Source organism: Hemiscyllium ocellatum, chromosome X (assembly GCF_020745735.1).
Source record: "Hemiscyllium ocellatum isolate sHemOce1 chromosome X, sHemOce1.pat.X.cur, whole genome shotgun sequence".
NCBI lineage: Eukaryota > Metazoa > Chordata > Chondrichthyes > Orectolobiformes > Hemiscylliidae > Hemiscyllium > Hemiscyllium ocellatum.
The window spans coordinates 21,404,181-21,424,368 of NC_083453.1; the positions used below are offsets into that span (position 1 = coordinate 21,404,181).

The 20,188-nt window shown below is 42.9% G+C and overlaps 1 protein-coding gene across 1 annotated transcript in view; it reads left to right on the top strand.

The window, feature by feature from the left end:
- bloc1s1 (biogenesis of lysosomal organelles complex-1, subunit 1) overlaps positions 1–20,188 on the top strand; it is a 100,892-nt gene that overhangs the window by 13,943 nt on the left and 66,761 nt on the right. Inside the window, exon 2 of the mRNA XM_060820926.1 lies at positions 7,866–7,938. Within this exon, the coding sequence (XP_060676909.1) occupies positions 7,866–7,938 (73 nt within the window). The remainder of the gene's footprint in view (positions 1–7,865; positions 7,939–20,188) is intronic.

The window sequence follows — 20,188 nt, forward strand, 5'->3', positions numbered from 1 at the left end:
TCAATACTTATCACTCTGTGTCTCTGTGAGTCCACGGTTTACTGGTTACCAGAAGCAGTATGGAACTGACCTGAACTGATTCCCTTTCTGTTTCTTAGTGTGGAATCCTTGTGCTGATCCAAAGAGCAGGAAGAGTGAGAAACAGGTGACCTGAATTGAGTGGGATGCCAAAATTTAGCATATGGATAGTGTGCTGAACCTTTTGCAATTACATACTGCTTGTACACGGAGAATTTATCTTCCAGCTCAGAGCTGCATATGAGCAGCGTGTGGCAGGAGAGGTACTTGCTGGCCTCGGGACTGAGTAGCCACTGCTCTCTCCTCTTTGGAGAGCATTTGTCTATCACATGCCATGATAGTTCAGGCTGGCTGGTGGGCAGTCCAAGTTACACACAGCATGGAAGGTGACTGAAGGATGGAGACTGGAATGCAAGTGGTACATATTCTGCAGGCTGACCAGGGAAGAGCACAAGGGCCCAAATGTTTCGCTGCAGGTGTCCCCGCCTAGGGCCTGAGTGCTGCATTCTGGCTTGCAGTGAATGCTTGCCTGTTGAGGTGTCCTTTGGCGCCAAGGACCTCCAACTCCTTGAGGTCATGTTTGAGGTGTTGGCTTCCTGCTTGTTCTACCACGAGATTTGCTGAATGACTTGCACATGGATATACAATGAACTGTGAACTGTACAGCTGCTGAAGCTGAACCTAGATTCTGTAACTGAAGATTCCACCCATAATGAGGCAGCAGTTTGTCTCCACTCAGCACCTCCCCCCAACCCCACAATGGAGGATTTCTGTGAATATCTTGAAAGCTGCTGAAGACATTTCCGAACCCATTACTTGTTGGTATTTTAATGTTACCGGCAAGTGATAGCATAAATAAAGCTGCCAGGTTGAGGACAGAAACCTGCATACAGAAGGAAATGTTAGGCAGGCTAAAATCACTTAGATTAACCAATACTGCTCCACTTACACAAACTGGATGTACAGGTGAGTAATTGTTAACCAGCATTCTGGATGACACTTCCCATTGGTTCCAGGTATGCTCTAAACAGGATACAAACAGAGAACCTGGGGAACAGAACATGTTATATCAGTGCTTAGAAAGCTGCCTTTTATACATGCTAAAACATTCCTAGAAAGCTACCTTTTTATTCTTCCAGCACTGGATTTAATTTTCATATCTCTTGTACGAATAGTGATTTGTATCAAATCTGCTCCTGTGAACAATGTAGGAGGGAACTCTACTTTTGCTAGCACCTTACATGCTATGGGTACCTTTTTAACTTGTTAAACTGATTGTAAAAGAGACCGTTCCAGAGCATATTTTCAAATTCAAGCCATCATTAATGTCGTGATTGGGATGAGGTCAGCCAGTCGGATCTCATTAAGAGTGAGTTCCCTGGGTGGACCAGGTTAACAGCCCCACTCGGAGTCCTGGCTGACAGAAATCAGAATATCAGGGGTTTTGGTCAATCTCAGAGCCAGCTCTAAGCTAGCTGGGTCAGTACCTTGTACTATGCTCATATAAATAAAAGGTGACTTGGTGACAGAATACCAGCCTTCAAGGAGTTATTTCAATTAAGATAGAGTAGCTGCTATGTGGAGTGCAGCTGGTTTAAAGCTTCTGAAAGTTTAGGATCTGATTTTGTTTTTGGACCCCTGCCCGAATGAAGTACTTGGCAAAAACATGTAGAATCTCCTCGCTCAGATCTCAGCTGGTTAAATTCGGCCATTTGGACTCCCATGTTTAATTTTGGAATGAAAGCCAAAGGGATATCTGGCCTTGGTTGCCATGAGTGTGTGTTTTGTAAATTTGATGGCAGTGCACTGCCAGTGATAGTAAGAATATTGCAGAATTCTTTTCCATCAGAACCACGATGCAGGTAGAGGCCATTCAGTCAGTTTTGTTGGTGCCAGTTCTATGGGAACTACTTGTCCCAATTCCGTTTTTCTGCTCACTCTCCAAACCCTTTTATTATATTCTCCCATTTTCAAATGTTGATCCAGGACTGTCCCTTTTGAAATTATAATCTGATCCCTCCTTCATTATAACATACCAGAAAGCATTTCCTGTTCTAATGTTACGACCAGTGAAAAGGGGTGAGTCGGTTCCCTTCTTTTGAACCCCCTTGGTCGGTCACAATAAATATATCTTATTTTTAGCAGGTTTTTCATACTTCAATTAAAATGAAGTCCGTATATCAAATTTTAAGGAGCCAATTGCATGGTATTCAGTCACAGTCACAGTCACAGTCACAGAGATGTACAGCACACAAACAGACCATTCGGTCCAACTTGGCCATGATATCCCAACCTAATCTAGTCCCACTTGCCAGCACCCAGCCCATATCCCTCCAAACCCTTCCTATTCATATACCCATCCATTCTTGAGTGAAATAAAGGTAAATTTTAATTACCAGTAACCCCAAGGAAAAACTAATAAAACACAACATCAAAAACACACACAGACGTGCCTTAAAAAGGGAAGAATGGCAAATCCGGAAGAATGATCAGAAGTAGGAAGTTTAAAAAGTTCTTGGAATCCTTCAGTTATTATAGTTGAGCCAGAGACCACAATTGTAGAGAGAGAGAATTCCAGTAAGCAGTTTGTCTGCAATGCAGTTTATATGTGTATTTCCATGTCTGGCTTCATTGCTTTTCAGGATTGATGAAAATTGCCTGCAGGCTATCCAAGTGTATAAACTTCTAGAAAGGTGTAAATCAAAACTAGGAGACAAGAGTTTCTTCATGCCTGACTGAATATCAGAGGATGTTAGTTTTAGTTCAGACTGTTTATCTCCCATTGGTTTCATGAGCTTAGTTCAGTCTTGTCAGGTGACCATTATGGGCCTTTTAAATCATTGTTTTCTCCATTTTTGAAAACCCATTTTCATCCACGAAAGGTCTTGGAGATTAAAATTGGATAGTGGAAATTGCAAATTGCATATTTTAGCACTATCGTGGCACTGCTACCTCTCTCTGTGAGCAAATTTGTTTCAATTTCAGGTTCATAATTCTGGTGAAATGTCTGTTTTACAGTGGCTTCTGGCAATTCTTTGTCTGCATTTCCTGGTAGGTGGAAATGAAAATGGCAGAAGTTTTTTTTTTAAATGTTCCTGCCTCTGAATGGCAATATTCTATCCAGCACAAACAAACCAATTTGTGTCTAAATTGATTTGTAATCTTGCCATAGTCTTTAAATAGTTTCCGCTGAGCTTTGCACTTCTCTGGAAACCATTGGGTAGCTATTGAATGCTGATGTTTAGTATTGCTGAGAAAGTAACTTTGGAAATGTTGTGCATGACAGAACAGGTACCACAGCAGGTAGATTGCATTAACAAAGTGCTGCTGCTGCTTGTATCTATTCCTGCCAGGAGATCTGCTGACAGTGTGTCACCTGTCTTGCACAAGCCCATATATTCTATGTAGCTTGTCTGCAACTGCTTTGTGACATCTATCATAGAGTCATAGAGATGTACAGTACGGAAACAGACCTTTTCATTCCAACTCGTCCATGCCGACCAGATATCCTAACCTATTCGAGTCCCATTTGCCAGCACTTGGCGCATATCCCTTCCTATTCTGGATGTAGGTTTGCTCGCTGAGGCCGAAGGTTTGTTTTCACACAGTGAGCCTCCAGATGAAGCCTTCACCCAGAGGCTCACTGACGATACCTAGTATGTCTGAAAATGAACCTTCCAGCTCAGCGAGCAAACTTAAATCCACAACCTCAACCTGAGCTACAGTTCTTCTCAAAACTCTTCCTATTCATATACCCAACCAGATGCCTTTTGAATGCTGTATTTGTACCAGCCTCCACCACTTCCTCTGGCAGCTCATTCCATACACGTACCACCCTCTGCGTAAAAACGTTGCCCCTTAGGTCTCTTTTATTTCTTTCCCTTCTCACCCTAAACCTATGCCCTCTAGTTCTGGACTTCCCCACCCCACGGAAAATGCCTTATCTATTTATCCTATCCATGCCCCTCATGATTTTCTAAACCTCTAAGGTCAGCCGTCAGCCTCCAACGCTCCAGGGAAAACAGCCCCAGCCTGTTCAGCCTCTCCCTATAGCTCAAACCCTCCAACCCTGGCAACATTCTTGTAAATCTTTTCTGAACCCTTTCAAGTTTCACAACATCTTTCCGATAGGAAGGAGACCAGAATTGCACGCAATATTCCAAAATTGTCCTAACCAATGTCCTGTACAGCTGCAACATGACCTCCCAACTCCTATACTCCATGCCTTGACCAATAAAGGAGAGCATACCAAATGCCACCTTCACTATCCTATCTACCTGTGACTCTATTTTCAAGGCACGATGAGCCTGCACTCCCAGGTCTCTCTGTTCATCTAACCAGGTCAATGCTTCTTTCTTCTGCCTGCTATTTTGCTCTCTAGAAGAGATCTCTGTAGCTTTTCAATTCTGATCAAATGGCCAAAATACTGACATTCTCTTTTCTGGATGTCAATTTTTTTTTTAAAAGCTTTTATTTTGCTCTTGCAATTTCAACGACCTCTTAATTTGTTTTATGCTAAAAAAATCCTTACACGGATCATATGTCTTAATTCCACCTTTTGAGATGTAGACGCTATATAGTAATGTGTTCATGCAATGATTCACGGCTAGTAAAAGTAAGAAATGCAATCTGTCCCCTGTATTTATGTGGTTAAATGAACTGTTGGTGTGGAACACAGTCATACAGACAAAATTTTTATCTTTTAATTCCTGATCTGAGTGAGCTGGTCAATTTGGAAAGTTCCGATTTCTCTTTGTGATCTTGGCCCCGATAGAGGGTTCCCACTTCTGTTTGCTATCCAGTGACTCGCTGCTACCAAGTGCATGTTGGCCTCGTTGTGATACCGTCCAGATTTGAATAACTGGTTGGCATTCACTTTTTCAGCTTGCACATGAAGTTGCGCAAGGCACCTCTGGGATGTTGGCAGTTGTGCAATTGTAGGCGAGCAAGAGGTCAAAATATTGCAAGTCTTCTGCTTGACATTTATTGCTTTTCCTTCACCAGCAATTCGCTGTAAAAGCTACTTGTTACAATAAATGTTTTATTAAGCCAACGGTAAGTTACTTGGCTGTGACTCACCCACAATTTTCAAGATCAATCCAATCAAATCAAATATTACAGCGGTGCCAAATTACTGACTGCATTGATCTGGCTGCTATGCCCAGTGTTTTCTCCCCTTTCTCCCATAGTGTAACAGATGACTTCAAGGAATAAACACTATCAGAGCAGCCTCTGTTCTGTAGTCAAGATAAAGTTATTCCTCAGTCACAGTTGGCCCAATTCTAATTACCTTGGAGACCCAAGTTATTCTCTAAGCAGAGACCTTGAAGTCTGGCCAGCATCTTTTCCCACAGTCTGAGTAAGGAATAATAATCTCCAAAAACTGCTGACGTTCTGTGTGAGTCCAGCATCCAAAGGCCAAAACTAGTGTGGTGTTCTCTCCCGACTCCCCCCACCTCCCCTTCCCTTTTAAAATTATTTCAGCAACCACACTGTATTACATTCCATTTTATCTAACAAAGCCTTTGTAACCCAGTTACCAAAGCCAGTTCATCACATTAGCTTACTAAATGTGGAGGAAGTGCTATATTGTCTTAAAGTCAAAACTGTAAGATAAAAGGTGCGAATGCTGGCAATTCACAATAGATCTGTGTCAGAGAAGACAAAATGACAGGGTTATATTTCAGGTCATTTTCAAATCCTTTGTCAGAATTGATTTGAGTGTTTTTGATTTTTAACTGATCTGCAGCAATGTATGAAGTTGAGCTTTGGTGATGAAATCAATTTCTTTTTATTGATTCAATTAATACGCTATTTCTAGTTACCTCCCTCCAGCACTAATGGCAGATCTGTGATTATTGCTTCTCCACCAGTGTTAAACAGCTTAACATCTTCAGTCTTCGATTACAGAATCCATAGGTGCTTTCGAATTATATGCTGACCGTGCTAATGTTGCTGGCTTTTGACGCATCGGTCTTGCTGTGCCTATTGTTCCGTTTCTCTCTCTTTTGAAGTCTTCATCCGTTTTTCAGAATTAGAAACAATGCTGTCAAAGTTAGTGAGCTAATGGCAAGTTAGTATTGTCGCTTCAGATCTTGCTGTATAAAATGGCAATGTTGAGCTAGCAACTATGAAGATTTTTGCTGTTCAGAAGCAAGAAAATGAGATTTGGATAAGCAGTGACAATTAAATATTCTTTTTCATTTAAAGTAACAGTAATTGTTTATTTCTCTTCTTTGTTCTTTGGGTTTCACATCCTCATTCATAAGCTGCTGTCAATCTGACTGCCAGAAATTGTGCTAAGTTAACCAAAATTGACTCCTTTGTTATTTTTTTTTGCTCCTGTGCTTCTTCCTCATTGTGGACAGGCTCCTGCTTTCCTCTTGGCATCTAAGCTTTTTATGTCTCCTTTCTTGTGACAAGACCAAGAGCAAGAATGCACCGTGTGAGGAATTACACACATCAGCACACTTTGTGGGACAAAACGTTGCTGCAATATTACACCTTTTTACTGGCCTGCTAACCTTAGCAAAATTAAAATGGAGAAACGAAGTATCTTTCAATGTTGAGTCAAATGCTACTGTTCCGGAATTCCTGAGATAAGATAGAAGGCAAATGTGCTGACCTTCACAGCCCAAAACAATATTGGGTTCAGTCTTTGGGTTGTGTTGAATGAACAGACAGCAGCTATTCCAGTTGGTTTATATTTTAATCTTGGGAAAGGGAATAAAGCAGAAAACTAATTTTGTTCCTGGTCATCCTATGGTAAGTCCTCACTGTTTTCCCCCAACTGCACTGCTTGGCTGTGATGCTAACTGTCCAGGCTGTCCATGAAGGGTAGCTGCTCAGAATAGGCACTTAAGAACTGTTTTGGAATAGTTTTCCAGCTCTTTCTGTAGCAATCACATCATCTCAAAACGGCATTGCCATATTTACTCTGAAAATAAAAAGGGCTGGAGATCACAGCGGGTCAGGCAGCATCCACAGAGAGAGGACAAGGTAACATTTCAAGTCCAGATAATTCTTTGTCAGACTCGCTTGGTCATAGAATGGAAAAGAATGCCTCCTATCTTTGGTGCTGTCTCCAATTTTCTCAGGCAGGTGGGGAGCAAGGACAGGGAGTGAGGAATGGTACATATAGATCCTGCAAAGCGCACAGGCTGCTTTCTAACATGGTGTGATTAGACATGATTGGCTGCCAACTGTTCTATCATTCCACAATCACTTGTTTGTACCTACTCCTGCCTGGCGGTCTGCGATCACAGCGTGTCACTCTCATCTGTCTTATACAACCCTCTTACAGTGCAGAACCATTAGATTAGATTCCCTCCAGTGTGGAAACAGGCCCTTCGGCCCAACAAGTCCACACCGACCCTCCAAAGAGTAACCTACTCAGACCCATTTCCCTCTGACTAATGCACCTAATACTACGGGCAGTTTAGCATGGCCAATTTACCCTAACCTGCACGTCTTTGGACTATGGGAGGAAACTGGAGCACCCGGAGGAAACCCATGCAGACACGGGGAGAATGTACAAACTCCTCACAGACAGTTGCCTGAGGCTGGAATCGAACCTGGGTCCTTGGCGCTGTGAGGCAGCAGTGCTAACCACTGAGCCACCATGCCGTTTGAGTCTTCAAACCCATTCCTATATGAGGATGAATGCTGTAAGGATAGTCCGTTCCATAGGACATTCTTATTGTGCACTTTGATAGCACCACTGGATATTTAGAATGCCAGATTTTATTTAGGTCATGCATATGTATTTATTTTCCCTCTTTATCTTTAGAGGGCAAGGATAGAACCAGGCAGTTCTTCACCAACTTCATATCTTCATTTCCTTTCAGAAAAAAGGAGGAGGGAAGCTGTTGCAGCCGCTACACGTCTCACGGAGGCCCTGGTGGATCATCTTAATGTTGGGTGGGTATTTGCTCTTATCAATGACTTGAAAAAATCGCTAATCCTTGTTTTTGTACATCTCTCCAGAGCTTATGATTGTAAAAATGATTGATCATTTGTTTTCCTAGTTTGCCATCTTTGTTTCTCCCTCCTGCAATAAGGCACCGCTGTAGGATTGACTGCCTACGGTTTTCTGACAGCCTTGTTTTTCATCATAAATATTCAACTCGCCCATGATAATTACACCAGGATAATGGTCTGATTGCCCCCAAGGCAGGATTATGTCCTGCTGTAGGTCCTGTTTAGATAGATCCACTAATTTGTATCTCCCTAAGTACAAATCCCTTTTCACTTGTGACTAATTCTTTGTTGTATGTAAAAAGAAATCCAAAAGCAACCTGTAAAGTACATTTACCTGTAGGATCTTAACAGCATATCAGAACATGGAACACACAACAATGCAGCACAGAACCTTTTGGGGCTGTGCCTGAAAATTGACACTAGTGTGGATATTCTAGTTGTCATCCATGTACTCCTAGAATCATAGAATCCCTGCAGTGTGGGAGCAGGCCATTCTGCCCATCAAGTCCACGTTGGTCCTCTGAAGAGCATCCTCTCCAGACCCACCTGTAATCCTGCATTTCCCATGGCTAGTCCATCTAGCCTGAACATCCTGGCCACTATGGGCAATTTGGCATTGCAAATCCACCCTAAACCTGCCCATCTTTGCACTATGGGAGGAATCTGGAGCACCCGGAGGAAGCCCACACAGACACTGGGAGAACGTGCAAACTCCACACAGCCACCCAGAGTGGAGTCAAACCCAGGTCCCAAGTGCCATGAGGCAGCAGTGCTAACCAGTATGCCACTCGAACCTGCTCAGAAAAGTCATCTGGTTACTGTTGAGTGAACTCTGCTAGGTGTATGTTTGGGCCTTTTTCAGCATCTCCATGTTATGTTTATGAGGCATTTGTTGGTTTGAAAATGGCAGGCAAGAGTGACTGCCCCTGAGACCCTGCAGATCTAGCTGACACAGATTTCCCGGCAGATGTTCCAGTCTGAAACAATTGGTGTTTAACTGCTACACTCACGGTCCTTCTCTGGTTGTAGGATACTGTTTGCAAATTGAAGTAAATTGGATCACTTTTGTGAGACAAGGAAAAGTAGGAACGTTGCTCCTAACCTTAGGAAATGGTGCTGGGTAATGTCCCCAGCTCACCTCACCAGCTCTGCTGTAGTGAGATGCCCACCAGCAGGCATCGAACGCTGGGCAAGAAGTTGCCTTTTCAATGAATCCCAAATTTGACAATGGCACAGGAGAGAACAGCAAGCACTTTGCCAACCTTGCACTCATCTTGGCTGGATCCAAGTCTTATTGAAATAGCCCTCGAGAAAAGGTTTTAGAGGATTGACACTGGGTAAGTGATTTGAAACCAGCAGTGTTTCCATTTCATACCCATATGAGAGCTACTTGTTGGGTTTCAAGTATAATTGTGGAGCCATAATAAAAAACCTTCAATTTATTTGTTTGATCCTTCTTCAACAGCTTGCTCAGATTTTGTGCTACTTCCTTAACACGTGAGTCCAGAGGAATTGTTCGGAGATTGCATTGCCTGAGATGAATCTTCCAATTCATTTTGTTTCATTTTATCAATAAGATGGCTTGCTTTTACAAATGGAAAATAAAATGCAATATTATGAGAACGAAAGGGAGTGGTAGGTAGTATTAAATACCGACAGGGGTATAATTTTCATAATAACAGGTATGATATGGCAATGATTGTGTTGCGTATCTTTCAAAAGTGTCAGCCGTGTAAATGGCATGAACAGAATCGTCAAGTCAGTGAACGAGTTAAACATTTATAATGGCTCCTTGTGAAATTAGCCGAGTGAGTGGGAGTGGCTGCGCTGTTGCTGTTATGTTCTCAGTGTTTCAGATTTCCACACTGAGAAATGTAATCATTCTGGAGTAATTGAGAAGCAGTAGCCTTCAGGATTGGAACATTGCTGGGTTTGGGTATTATAGTTTTACTTGCACGATAGAATCCACTGCAATGGAAGCTGCTTAACCTCAGCATGACCCATCACTCAGCAGCACTGTAGCAGCTGTGTGAAGCAGGTGTGACAGTGGGCGGGGGTGCTGAAATGCTTCAGGCACTCAGTGTGTTACAGATTGCGTGGCCTGAGAGCCCCTGCTCTTTGCTGATGTTACAGCTGTGTTTTATAATAATTCTCTGCTTCTTTCCTCCTAAGTCTTACTATCTTTTAGAAACACCAACTCCCTCCCACGTTTGTGTTATGTCGGTAGTAATGTCTTCCTAATTTGGTTAGGTCTATATCCATTGGAGTTTAGGAGAACGAGAGGTGATCTTATTGAAGCACAGATGATCGTGAGGTGAATGGATACTATGGATAACAGGACAATTTTCCTCTTGTGGAGGAGACCAAAACTACGCAACATTGTTTAAGATCAAGAGATCTTCCTTTTAAGACAAAGATGAAGACTATTTTTTTCTCTCTGGGGCTCAATGGTTAGTACTGCTGCCTCACATGCCCAGGGGACCCAGGTTCGATTCCAGCCTCTGGCAACTCTGTGTGGAGTTTGCACATTCTCCCCATGTCTGCGTGGGTTTCTTCCGGGTGCTCCGGTTTCTTCCCACAGTCCATAGATGTGCAGGTTAGGGTGGATTGGCCATGCTAAATTGCCCATAGCATTCAGGGATGTGTAGGTTAGCTGCATTAGTCAGGGGTAGGGGAGTGGGTCTGGGTGGGATACTCTTTTGGAGGGACGGTGTGGACTTGTTGGGCCAAATGGCCTGTTTCCATGCTGTTGGGATTCTATAATAAACATGTGGAATCCTCTTTTCCGGAAGCGAGTGTTAGGAAGGGTCTTCAAATTTATTCGCGGGCTTGGTTAGTTAGATTTTTGATAGGCAAGGGATTTGAGGGTTATGGGAGACAGACGGGAAGTGGAGCTGAGACCACAACCTGATCGATCATGATATTATTGAACCGTGCAGCAGGCTTGAAATGACCTACTCCTCCTCAATCCTATGTTCCTGTCAGTGAAAGGCCAAGAAATGGATTAGGCAGAGTCTGGAAAGGCATTGTGCTCAAGACTTCTGAAGCATCAAACCAAAGTTGAACACGGTGACTGTGTCCCTGTCGGCCAGGTGTAGAGTTATAAAGTCATGATGTGGGCCAGTCTATCTGATCTAATAGAAAATTCACAATAGCTGTTGATCCCTTTCTACATCACAACTCACTGGAGTTGGACACTGGAAATCAAGCTCTGAGTCACCACAAATGTGAAGAGTTAATTAAACATCCAAAACTCTCAATTTGCCTCTGATTGCTACCCAGGATAAAAGCAGACCAGAATAGCTCTCTTCAATTGACAGTTTTTTAAAAAAAAACTTTTCCTTTTTTTTTGTAACTTTTTTTGGGAAGTTACTGAAACTTGCTTTTCACAAGAATAGGGTTTCTAATTTATGTAACTTAAACTTTACCCCCTTTAAAATTGTCCCACATATGTCCAAATACACCCAAAAGAAAGCATAGGGACTGTGAGTGGGAGGGAAAAATATAGTTAGGAGAATCCAGTTCTGCATTACCAGTCCAAATCACAAAACGAGAAGGGCTGATTTCATAATCATTTCAATTCTTCATAGATACCTCTATCTGCACAATGATAATCAAGTTCCATACTTGGACATAGGGCTGTCTTTGGGTTTTAGAATTATTTCTTTCAGTGTCTCTGAATGTAGATTTTCTGCTTTTCCAACAGAAAATTGGAGATAGCAACTTTCAAGAAAGGGAAGAGCGAATGATTGATGCAGATCTCCTTGCTTCTCTCTCTTTCACTTCCCTAACAAGGTCTGTGTTAAACTGCAACCTGACCCAATCAGAGGGTTGTTATTATGTTAGGCCCTCCTGGTCCCACAACAAATGGTACCAGATTGTTCCATTTCGGAGACACTGAATCCAGACACTGTCTCACATGTATCAGGTGGCTTCGCTTGTTTTCCAAAGCTGCAAACAACTCCTTGAATACTCTCCCCTTCTGAAAAGCAGTGTCTATTTTTCTCACTTTCAGTCCACAGTCCAAAAATAAAAAGATGTCATCTCTTACGTTGTATTGAAATTTAAAATATTGACTTTCTAGTCAATCCTTTGCATTTTATTCGGGCTGTCTTACAGCTTTCAAAGCAGGAATGTGGCCCATTCATTACTGAAGGACAGAGAAGGTCCAACAGTTTGTGAATTTCAGGGTTGTCATGACGCACCCGAAGTTAAAATCTTCGAGGAGAAAGTGAGGACTGCAGATGCTGGAGATCAGAGCTGAAAATGTGTTGCTGGAAAAGTGCAGCAGGTCAGGCAGTATCCAAAGAGCAGGAGAATCGACGTTTCGGGCATAAGCCCTTCTTCAGGAAACGTCGATTCTCCTGCTCTTTGGATGCTGCCTGACCTGCTGCACTTTTCCAGCAACACATTTTCAGCACCTGAAGTGAAGCCATGTGCCACTTCAATCTCTACACTTATTCAGGCTGATTTTGCATGTGTATGCATTGTCAAATGCTAATATTTAACATGCTGTCATCATCAGTGCTTAGCCCAGACACTGATGATGTTAAGGAAAAGTTCTGTTCTAACCTTGATGAAGTCAACAATCACACAGCACCAGGTTATCGTCCAACAGGTTTATTTGGAAGCACTAGCTTTCGGAGCGCTGCTCCTTCATCAGGTAGTTAGTGGGGCAGGATCATAGGACATGGAATTGATAGTAAAAGATCAAAGTGTCATACAAGTGATGGGGCAAGATCTTTTACTATCAATTCCATGTCCTACGATATTGCCCCACTAGCTACCTGACGAAGGAGCAGTGCTCCGAAAGCTAGTGCTTCTAAATAAAGCTGTTGGATTATAACCTGGTGCTGTGTGAGTTTTAACTTTGTCCACCCCAGGCCAACACCGGCACCTCCACGCCCTGATGAAGTCCTTACTGCCTTCTCAAAAGAAGAAACGATCATCTTTCTGGGAGACTTTACACCGCAGTTGGCTATAACTCCAATGTGTGGGGTGGAAGCATTGGGGAAAAACTGGGTGGAAATGCCAATGCAAATGGCATCATCCTCCTGAAAGTGTGCTCAGCATGGCATCATTCCAATAAACAACTTGTTCTGCCAGAAAGAGGAATATGAAGCCTTACGGATACATTCGAGCTTGTCGCTGAATTGTCAATCTAGAGACCCAGGTTCAAATCCTTTCATGGCAGATGGTGAAATTTGAATTCAATAAAAATCTGGAATTAAGAATTTAATGATGACGACGATTCCATTGCTGATTGTTGGGAAAGCCTATCTTGTCCACTAATGTCCTTTAGGGAAGGAAACGGATATCCTTACCTGATCTGGCCTGCGTGTGACTCAAGACCTAGCTAGCAATGCCCTTATCCTGTGAATGAATTTAAAAAAAGCTTCTAGATCATCTAGACCCTGGTTCATGTCCAAGATTTAAGTCCAAGATGAACTGTGTGGAAAACCGGTGCCTACTGAATAGGTCATGGGCCTGTTTGATCGGTGATGCACATGGACTTAGCACCAGGATCTTGCAAGGCCCTGACATTCAAAAGGAAGACGATGAATGTTTCAACCCTAAAGCAGACCAATCGAAATCAGGATTTCTGAGTGCAGCTCATGATCGATCTGGAAAACCTTCACATATCCAACTTCCTTTCATAGAATCATTGAATCCCTACAGTGTGGAAACAGGCCCGTCAGCCCAGCAAGTCCACATTGACCCTCCGAAGAGTAATCCACCCAGACCCATTCTCCTACCCTATTACTCTACATTTTACCCCTGGTTAATGCACCTAACCTACAGATCCCTGAATACTATGAGCAATTTAGCATGGCTAATTTACCTAGGTACAGTGGGATCCAATAAACTCAGCTGTGCTGGACTCCTGTGCCCAGACCATTGGGTTTGAGCATGGTTGTCGTAGAAGTGGTTCGTTGATAACCATGCAGAAATATATAACCACCTGGATCAAAAATAAGCAGCCTTCATTGCCTGGCAGAACAATCCACAGTTGCAAAGAGATTTTGAACAGCAAGTGAAGTCTTAGGGAGACTAAAGGAATTTATGAAAGCCACTGTTGTCAAAGTCTATCTGTGATTGACCATTCCTGAGGGAGGGTTTATGCCCGAAACATCGAATTTCCTGTTCCTTGGATGCTGCCTGACCTGCTGCGCTTTTCCAGCAACACATTTTCAGCTCTGATCTCCAGCATCTGTAGACCTCACTTTCTCCTCTATCTGTGATTCCCAACTATCTTGAAGGGAATGGTATTTGACATTCTGACTTGATCTGATTTTAATGCCCTTGAGGTAGTCTATCATTCACTTGTCAGAAACAAAATCGCTATGAAGGAGGGGACCCTTCTGACGTTAACACAGAATTATTCGCATTTGTTCTTGGAATGTGGATGTTGCTGGCTAGGCCACCATTTATTTGCCATCCCCAATTGCAGCCAAAGGTCAACCACCACATTGCTGTGGGTCACATGTAGGCCTCACACCGGTAAGGATGGCAGATTTCCTTCCATGATGGGTATTGATGAACCAGATGGGTTTTTACAACAATCGATGGTTATCATGAGGCAAATTTTTATTACTCCTAGATTTTTACTGAATTCAAATTTCACCTTCTGCCATGGTAGGATTTGAACCCTTGTCCCTAGAACATTCGGCTAGATTACTAATTCAGGGACATTTCCCCATGCACCATCGCTTCCCCAGAAAGGGCAATTAATTAAACCTCGAGTGATCCTTACATTTGGAGAACAAATGTAAAAAGCGTCTGCCTCTTTGGGGCATTGCCAGAACATGGATCCAGACAAGACACCATTCTGCCAAGTTACAGAGAATTGGGGTCCTCCTCTTCTGCCTTGAACCTTTTACAGGCAGACACAGAGAGCAACATTTCCATGCTTTTCTCAGCTGCTATACATGTGGTGAAGTTGAATGCAGGAAATTCTACAGCCGTGGCACTTCCTTCAGAGCCAGAAGTTACAGCTGGGCAATGTTACAAGAGAAGGAAAATTCACTACAAATGTTTGTGTGCAACTTGCCAACTTTTTTTTTAAGAAGGTGTTTGTTTACGAGGGGGGTCACATTCCAAGAACCATAGCTGAGACGAAGGGAAGCAATTTTAATCGAATTTGAAAAGTTGCGTTGGAACATATTTGAAGGCTTGCAAAAATCCTGTTGAGGTAAACGTTTCTTTTTGTGCAGAAATAAAGGATCGTGGCAAGCTAGTTAGAATCAGTTGTCTGAATTTCACTTCAAGTCTTAACAGTACACCTTTTCTTAAACTTTTAACCATGCAGCAGTAGATTTATATGCAGGAAGCCTGTGAAAGGTATGTGGCCTGAGCATAAAGCTAATGATGAGGGTTCTTTTTAGGTTAAAGTTTTTTAAGTTAAAATTTTTCTGGAATGACTCTTGCAAATCAAAAAAGGACTGCTGTAAGTTTTCCAGAATACTACATTATGTTGTCTACTGTATACAGGTATGTGAGTTAAGAGCAGGTATTGGCCAATTGGTTCCTTGAGCGTGCTCCACTTGGTCTCTGTGATAACATCATGGCTGATCTGATTATAGCCTCTACTCCATTCTCTTACCTACCCCATACCATCTCGATCAAGCTATGTCTTAAAAACATTAAAAGACCCTGCTTTCACCACTCCCCAGGGGCAGAGCATTCCACAGGTTTGCAACCCCTTTGAGAGAGGGGATTTCTCCTAAGTGACATCTTAAATAGGAGACCTATCACTTTTAAACTATCCTTCGTTCTAGTCTCTCCCACAGGAGGAAACCTCCTGTCAGTATTGATTCTGTCAAGTCCCCTCACTCTTGTATGGTTCAATGACATCACCTCTCAGTATTGAGACTCCAATGATTATGGGTCCACTGTTTCCTCAAAAGAATACCCCTTCTTTCCAGGAAACAGTTGAGCAAACTTTCTCTGAATTGCTTCTAATGCAATTATACCCTCTTTTTAAATTAGGAAACCAAAACTGTACACGTTACTCCAGATCTGGTCTCATCAATGTCCCATACAACTGAAACAAAACTTCCCTACTTTTGGATTCCATTCCCCTTGCACTAAACACCAATATTCCATGTACCTTCCTAATCACCTGTTGTACCTGCATCCCAACTGTTGAGAAATATACAGCTTTTTCATTCATTTTGCTAGTGGACAAATTGACATTTTCCCACGTTACGCATCATCTTCCAGATTTTCTTGCCCATTCAGGTATTAGTGTCTTCACAATTTACTATCTGACCTATCTTTCTGTCAGAAGCAAATTTAACAACCATGTCTTAAGTGTCTTTGTCTAAATCATTGATGAAGAGTAAATAGTTGAGGCCGCAGCATTGATCCCTGTAGCACTTCTCTTGCCAGCTCAAAGATTATCGGTTTTATGCCTGTTCTGTTTCCTGTTAGCTAACCACCCCTCTTTTAATGTTAATATGTTACTCCCTGTGCCATGGGCTTTTATTTTACGCTGTGGTCTTTAATGTGACACCCTGTCAAATGTCATCTGAAAATCCATTTGCACCATAACCCCAAGTTTCCCTTTTATCTGTTACTCCTCAAAGAGCTCCAATAAATGATTTCAAGTGCAAATTTCCCTTTCACAAAACCAAGTGAAATGAAGTGGCAGCACCCAATTTGTATACTGCCCACCTCCACTGGAAATAGTTTGGGCAGGTTACACATCCCAACTCTGTTTCCAAATGATGTTGCAAGTCGGTTTTTTGATCTGCTAATCTCGAAAGCCAATGATATAAACAGACACATAAAATCCACATGTACTCAGGGACACACTTTCTTGTGATTTATAATGTATACTGGGTGTGTTTCATGGGAGACTTCACACTTCAGGGTAGGACCAGAGACTTGGCTCTGGATCCATGAATTGTTTGAATGTGCCCTGGACAATGCACAAGCAGACGTTTTTTTTTACCAAAAGCAAACGTGACGGGTCACAATGAGTTTGTGATCACTCTTCCCTTACCACCCCTCTTCCTTGTATGGAGGGCAGAGAGCATGGTGTAGCATACTTATACAAATCTTTTCCTTTCATTGGAGGGAGGCAGCTTGTTTTAATTTCTACCTCAAAAAAAAAAGTAGTTATTTCAATCGACCTGTTCAGACATGCTCCAGCACATGACCAGAGCAGGTGGACTTGAACCTGGACCTTCAGTCTCAGAGGTGGCGGCACTGCCAGTGTGTCACAAGACCTTCCAAGACAAACAGTTGGGTCCTGTCAGAACTGAAGCATTCCACTTACCAACCAATCATGGACCAGTTTGTACCCTGTTTTTAATGAGTAGGAAAACGAGGCATCTGGCCGGGATCCACATTTTTCAGCAATACGCTTCTTCAACTCCACTCCTTATTGATTTGATTTATTGCTGTCACATATACCTCCGTAGAGTGAAAAGTTTTTTGTTTTGCATTTAGTACAGGCAGACCATAACCTACAAAGATCATAGTGATTGAACCGAGCGAGGAATATACGGCTACAAAGGTGGCGTACAAAAGCAACATCAAAATTAGATTTGAACTTGGAGGTCCATTCGGTAGTCTAATAACGGCAAGGAAGAAGCTGTTCTTAAACCTGTTAGTGTGTGTGTTTAAGCTTTAATATCTTCTGCCTGACGGAAGAGGTTGGAAAAGTTGTAACCCGGGTGGGAAGGGTTTGATGTTGGCTGCCTTCCCGAGGCAGTGGGAAGTGTGGATGGAGCCAATGAGTGGAAGGTTGGCTTGCGTGATGGACTGGGCTGTGTTCACAACTCTCTGTAATTTCTCACCGGTCCTGGGCAGAGCAGTTGCCATACCAAGCTGTTATGCATTAAGATAGGATGCTTTTTATGGTGCATCTGTCAAATTTGGTGAGAGTCCTTTCGGACGTGCTGAATTTCCTTAGCCTCCTAAGGAAGAAGAAGCATTGTTGTGTTGTCTTGGCCGTAACATCAACATGAGTAGACCAGGACAGATTGTTGGTGATTGTCACTCCCAAGAACTTGATGCTCTCGACCATCTCCACTGCACACAGCTCCACCTCCTTGCTTCCTGAAGTTTCACCCTGCAGTTTCTTGCTGTGTTTAATCTAATGTTTTTTTTTTCTTTTTCTCTCTTTCTCCCGAGTGGCCAGTGACAAGCAGTGCCCTTCATCATCCTTTGTTTATTTTTTTTTCTTTTTTTTAAATTGTTTTCCTTTTTTTTCTTTAAATTAACCCCCACACTACCGCCTAACTGCGGTAGTGCTTTTTTTTTTCCCCAGCACCCATGGTGTGTGTGTGTGCAGTTGTCAGACACAGTGAGAGACACAAAGAGCACAAATCTTTATTCAATTTCCACCACCAGGAAGATAGGAAAACACTCGGGTGGCCAGTGACAAGCAGTGCCCTTCACATCAAAGGGCAATGCTGTGTGATCAAACAGGGAAGGGGAGGGCAGGGATTAAATCAAAATAGAGTTGGAGGGGAATCTAATGTTTTGTAGGTCTTTGCTATACACCCCTGAGTGGCTTCCCTTTTATATTAAGGGTGGTCTTTATTCTTTTCTCTGATTAATTCCCCATAGCTGGAGCTGATTTTCCAGCCACCAGACCCCAAATACCTACTCAATGTTTTGCTCTTCCTAATTTTTATGATTATTTTGATCAGCCTATTCAGGTACGTTATGACACACATCTAACACAAGTGGGGCTTGAACCTGGACCTGCTGACTCCTATTTCGAACTAACCTGTTCAGAGATGTTATTACACCCCTCTGGAGCAGGTGGGGCTTGAACCCAGGGACACTATCACTGCTGTCTGAACTTATGGCACAGATCTGAAAATGACCGGTCCATGCCAGTAGTTAACTCCAATTGCATGTCTTTATCTGTGCCCTTTTGTGGTGCAGTGGTAGTGTCCCTGGGTTCAAGTCTCATCAGCTCCAGAGGTGTGTAATAACTTCTCGGATCAGAAAAATAGGTTAATAATTTTTTTTTTTGTTTTCATCCGTCCTTACAGGTTGGGATGAAATTTGAACTTCCTGGTTTATGCCAGGCTGGCAGCTGTTAAAATAGGACTTGCCACTGTCTCCAGTCTTGTTGACTGGCACTTGCAATGTACAATTACAAAGAGACCCATTTGAAACCACACTATTTAAATGTGCCAGTCAGACTCTGTGTCATATACTGACTGCAATACCTGAGCAATGGAGTGGTACTGGCTTCCCCACCAGCTTGAGACCATTGGGAACTCAGTCCAGGGCCAGCAGAGATGAGAAAGAGAAGTGTAAAAATGTTTTCTTGAGTAGTTTCGTTGTGTGGATCTTGAACAGGATAACTCCCTACCCCGGTCAACTGCTATCGATGTCATAGCACCCCAGCCCCAACTCCTGATCACTTGCCTGAGGGCCAGGGTCAGTTCCTTGCAAAGTCTTCCTGACCAATTGCACCGTTTCCCACTGCCGCCCAGGTCATCTTGATCGGGAAGCCAGTGGTATGTTTACGAGGCTCTTGGATTAAAATCATCTGGACACCCGTTGGGCTGCATTCCCACCCAGGATATAAAATGGAACTGTGTGTGTGCAGGCTGTGAAACTGTGAAGGGTATCATGGCTGATCACAATTTTCAGATTGCCTTGAGTGAAAGAGTCGGCTGGTCAGAAGTTTGTGTGAAAGGCTAAACCCTGCCCTAGGCCTCGGCAGTTGGTCTGTAAATTCTGTGCAATGTGACCAATTGGTACCCACGTGCATTTCTCATTCAGCTTATTTGGATAATGGCCAGACACTGTGGAACAATGACTGATTTCTGTTCCCCTCCCTGACCACCACCAGCACCACACCATGCCACCAGTGAAATTGGAGCCAACTTGAACCTTCAGCTGGTATCCCAACATGAAATCAGCTCCTTCAGTGAGGATGGCAATCACACCTGTGATCATTCCCTGCATGGCTTTTGTGCCATACCACGTAGTGCCCTTACCCATTGCACCGTCTGGAAAGCTCTCTCTTCAATAGTGAGATACAAGAGCAAAATCTATTTTCCAGAGTCCTTCTCCGCTGACTCTCTGCATGTAGTCATACACCGTCACTTCAAAAAGCAGCTGCTTTATGTGCTGATTGAACATTGGCCAGTCATGCCCATTCCCAATTGTGTTTTGGTTGCAGTTTTAGCGCAGGACTGCTCTTTGAAAACAA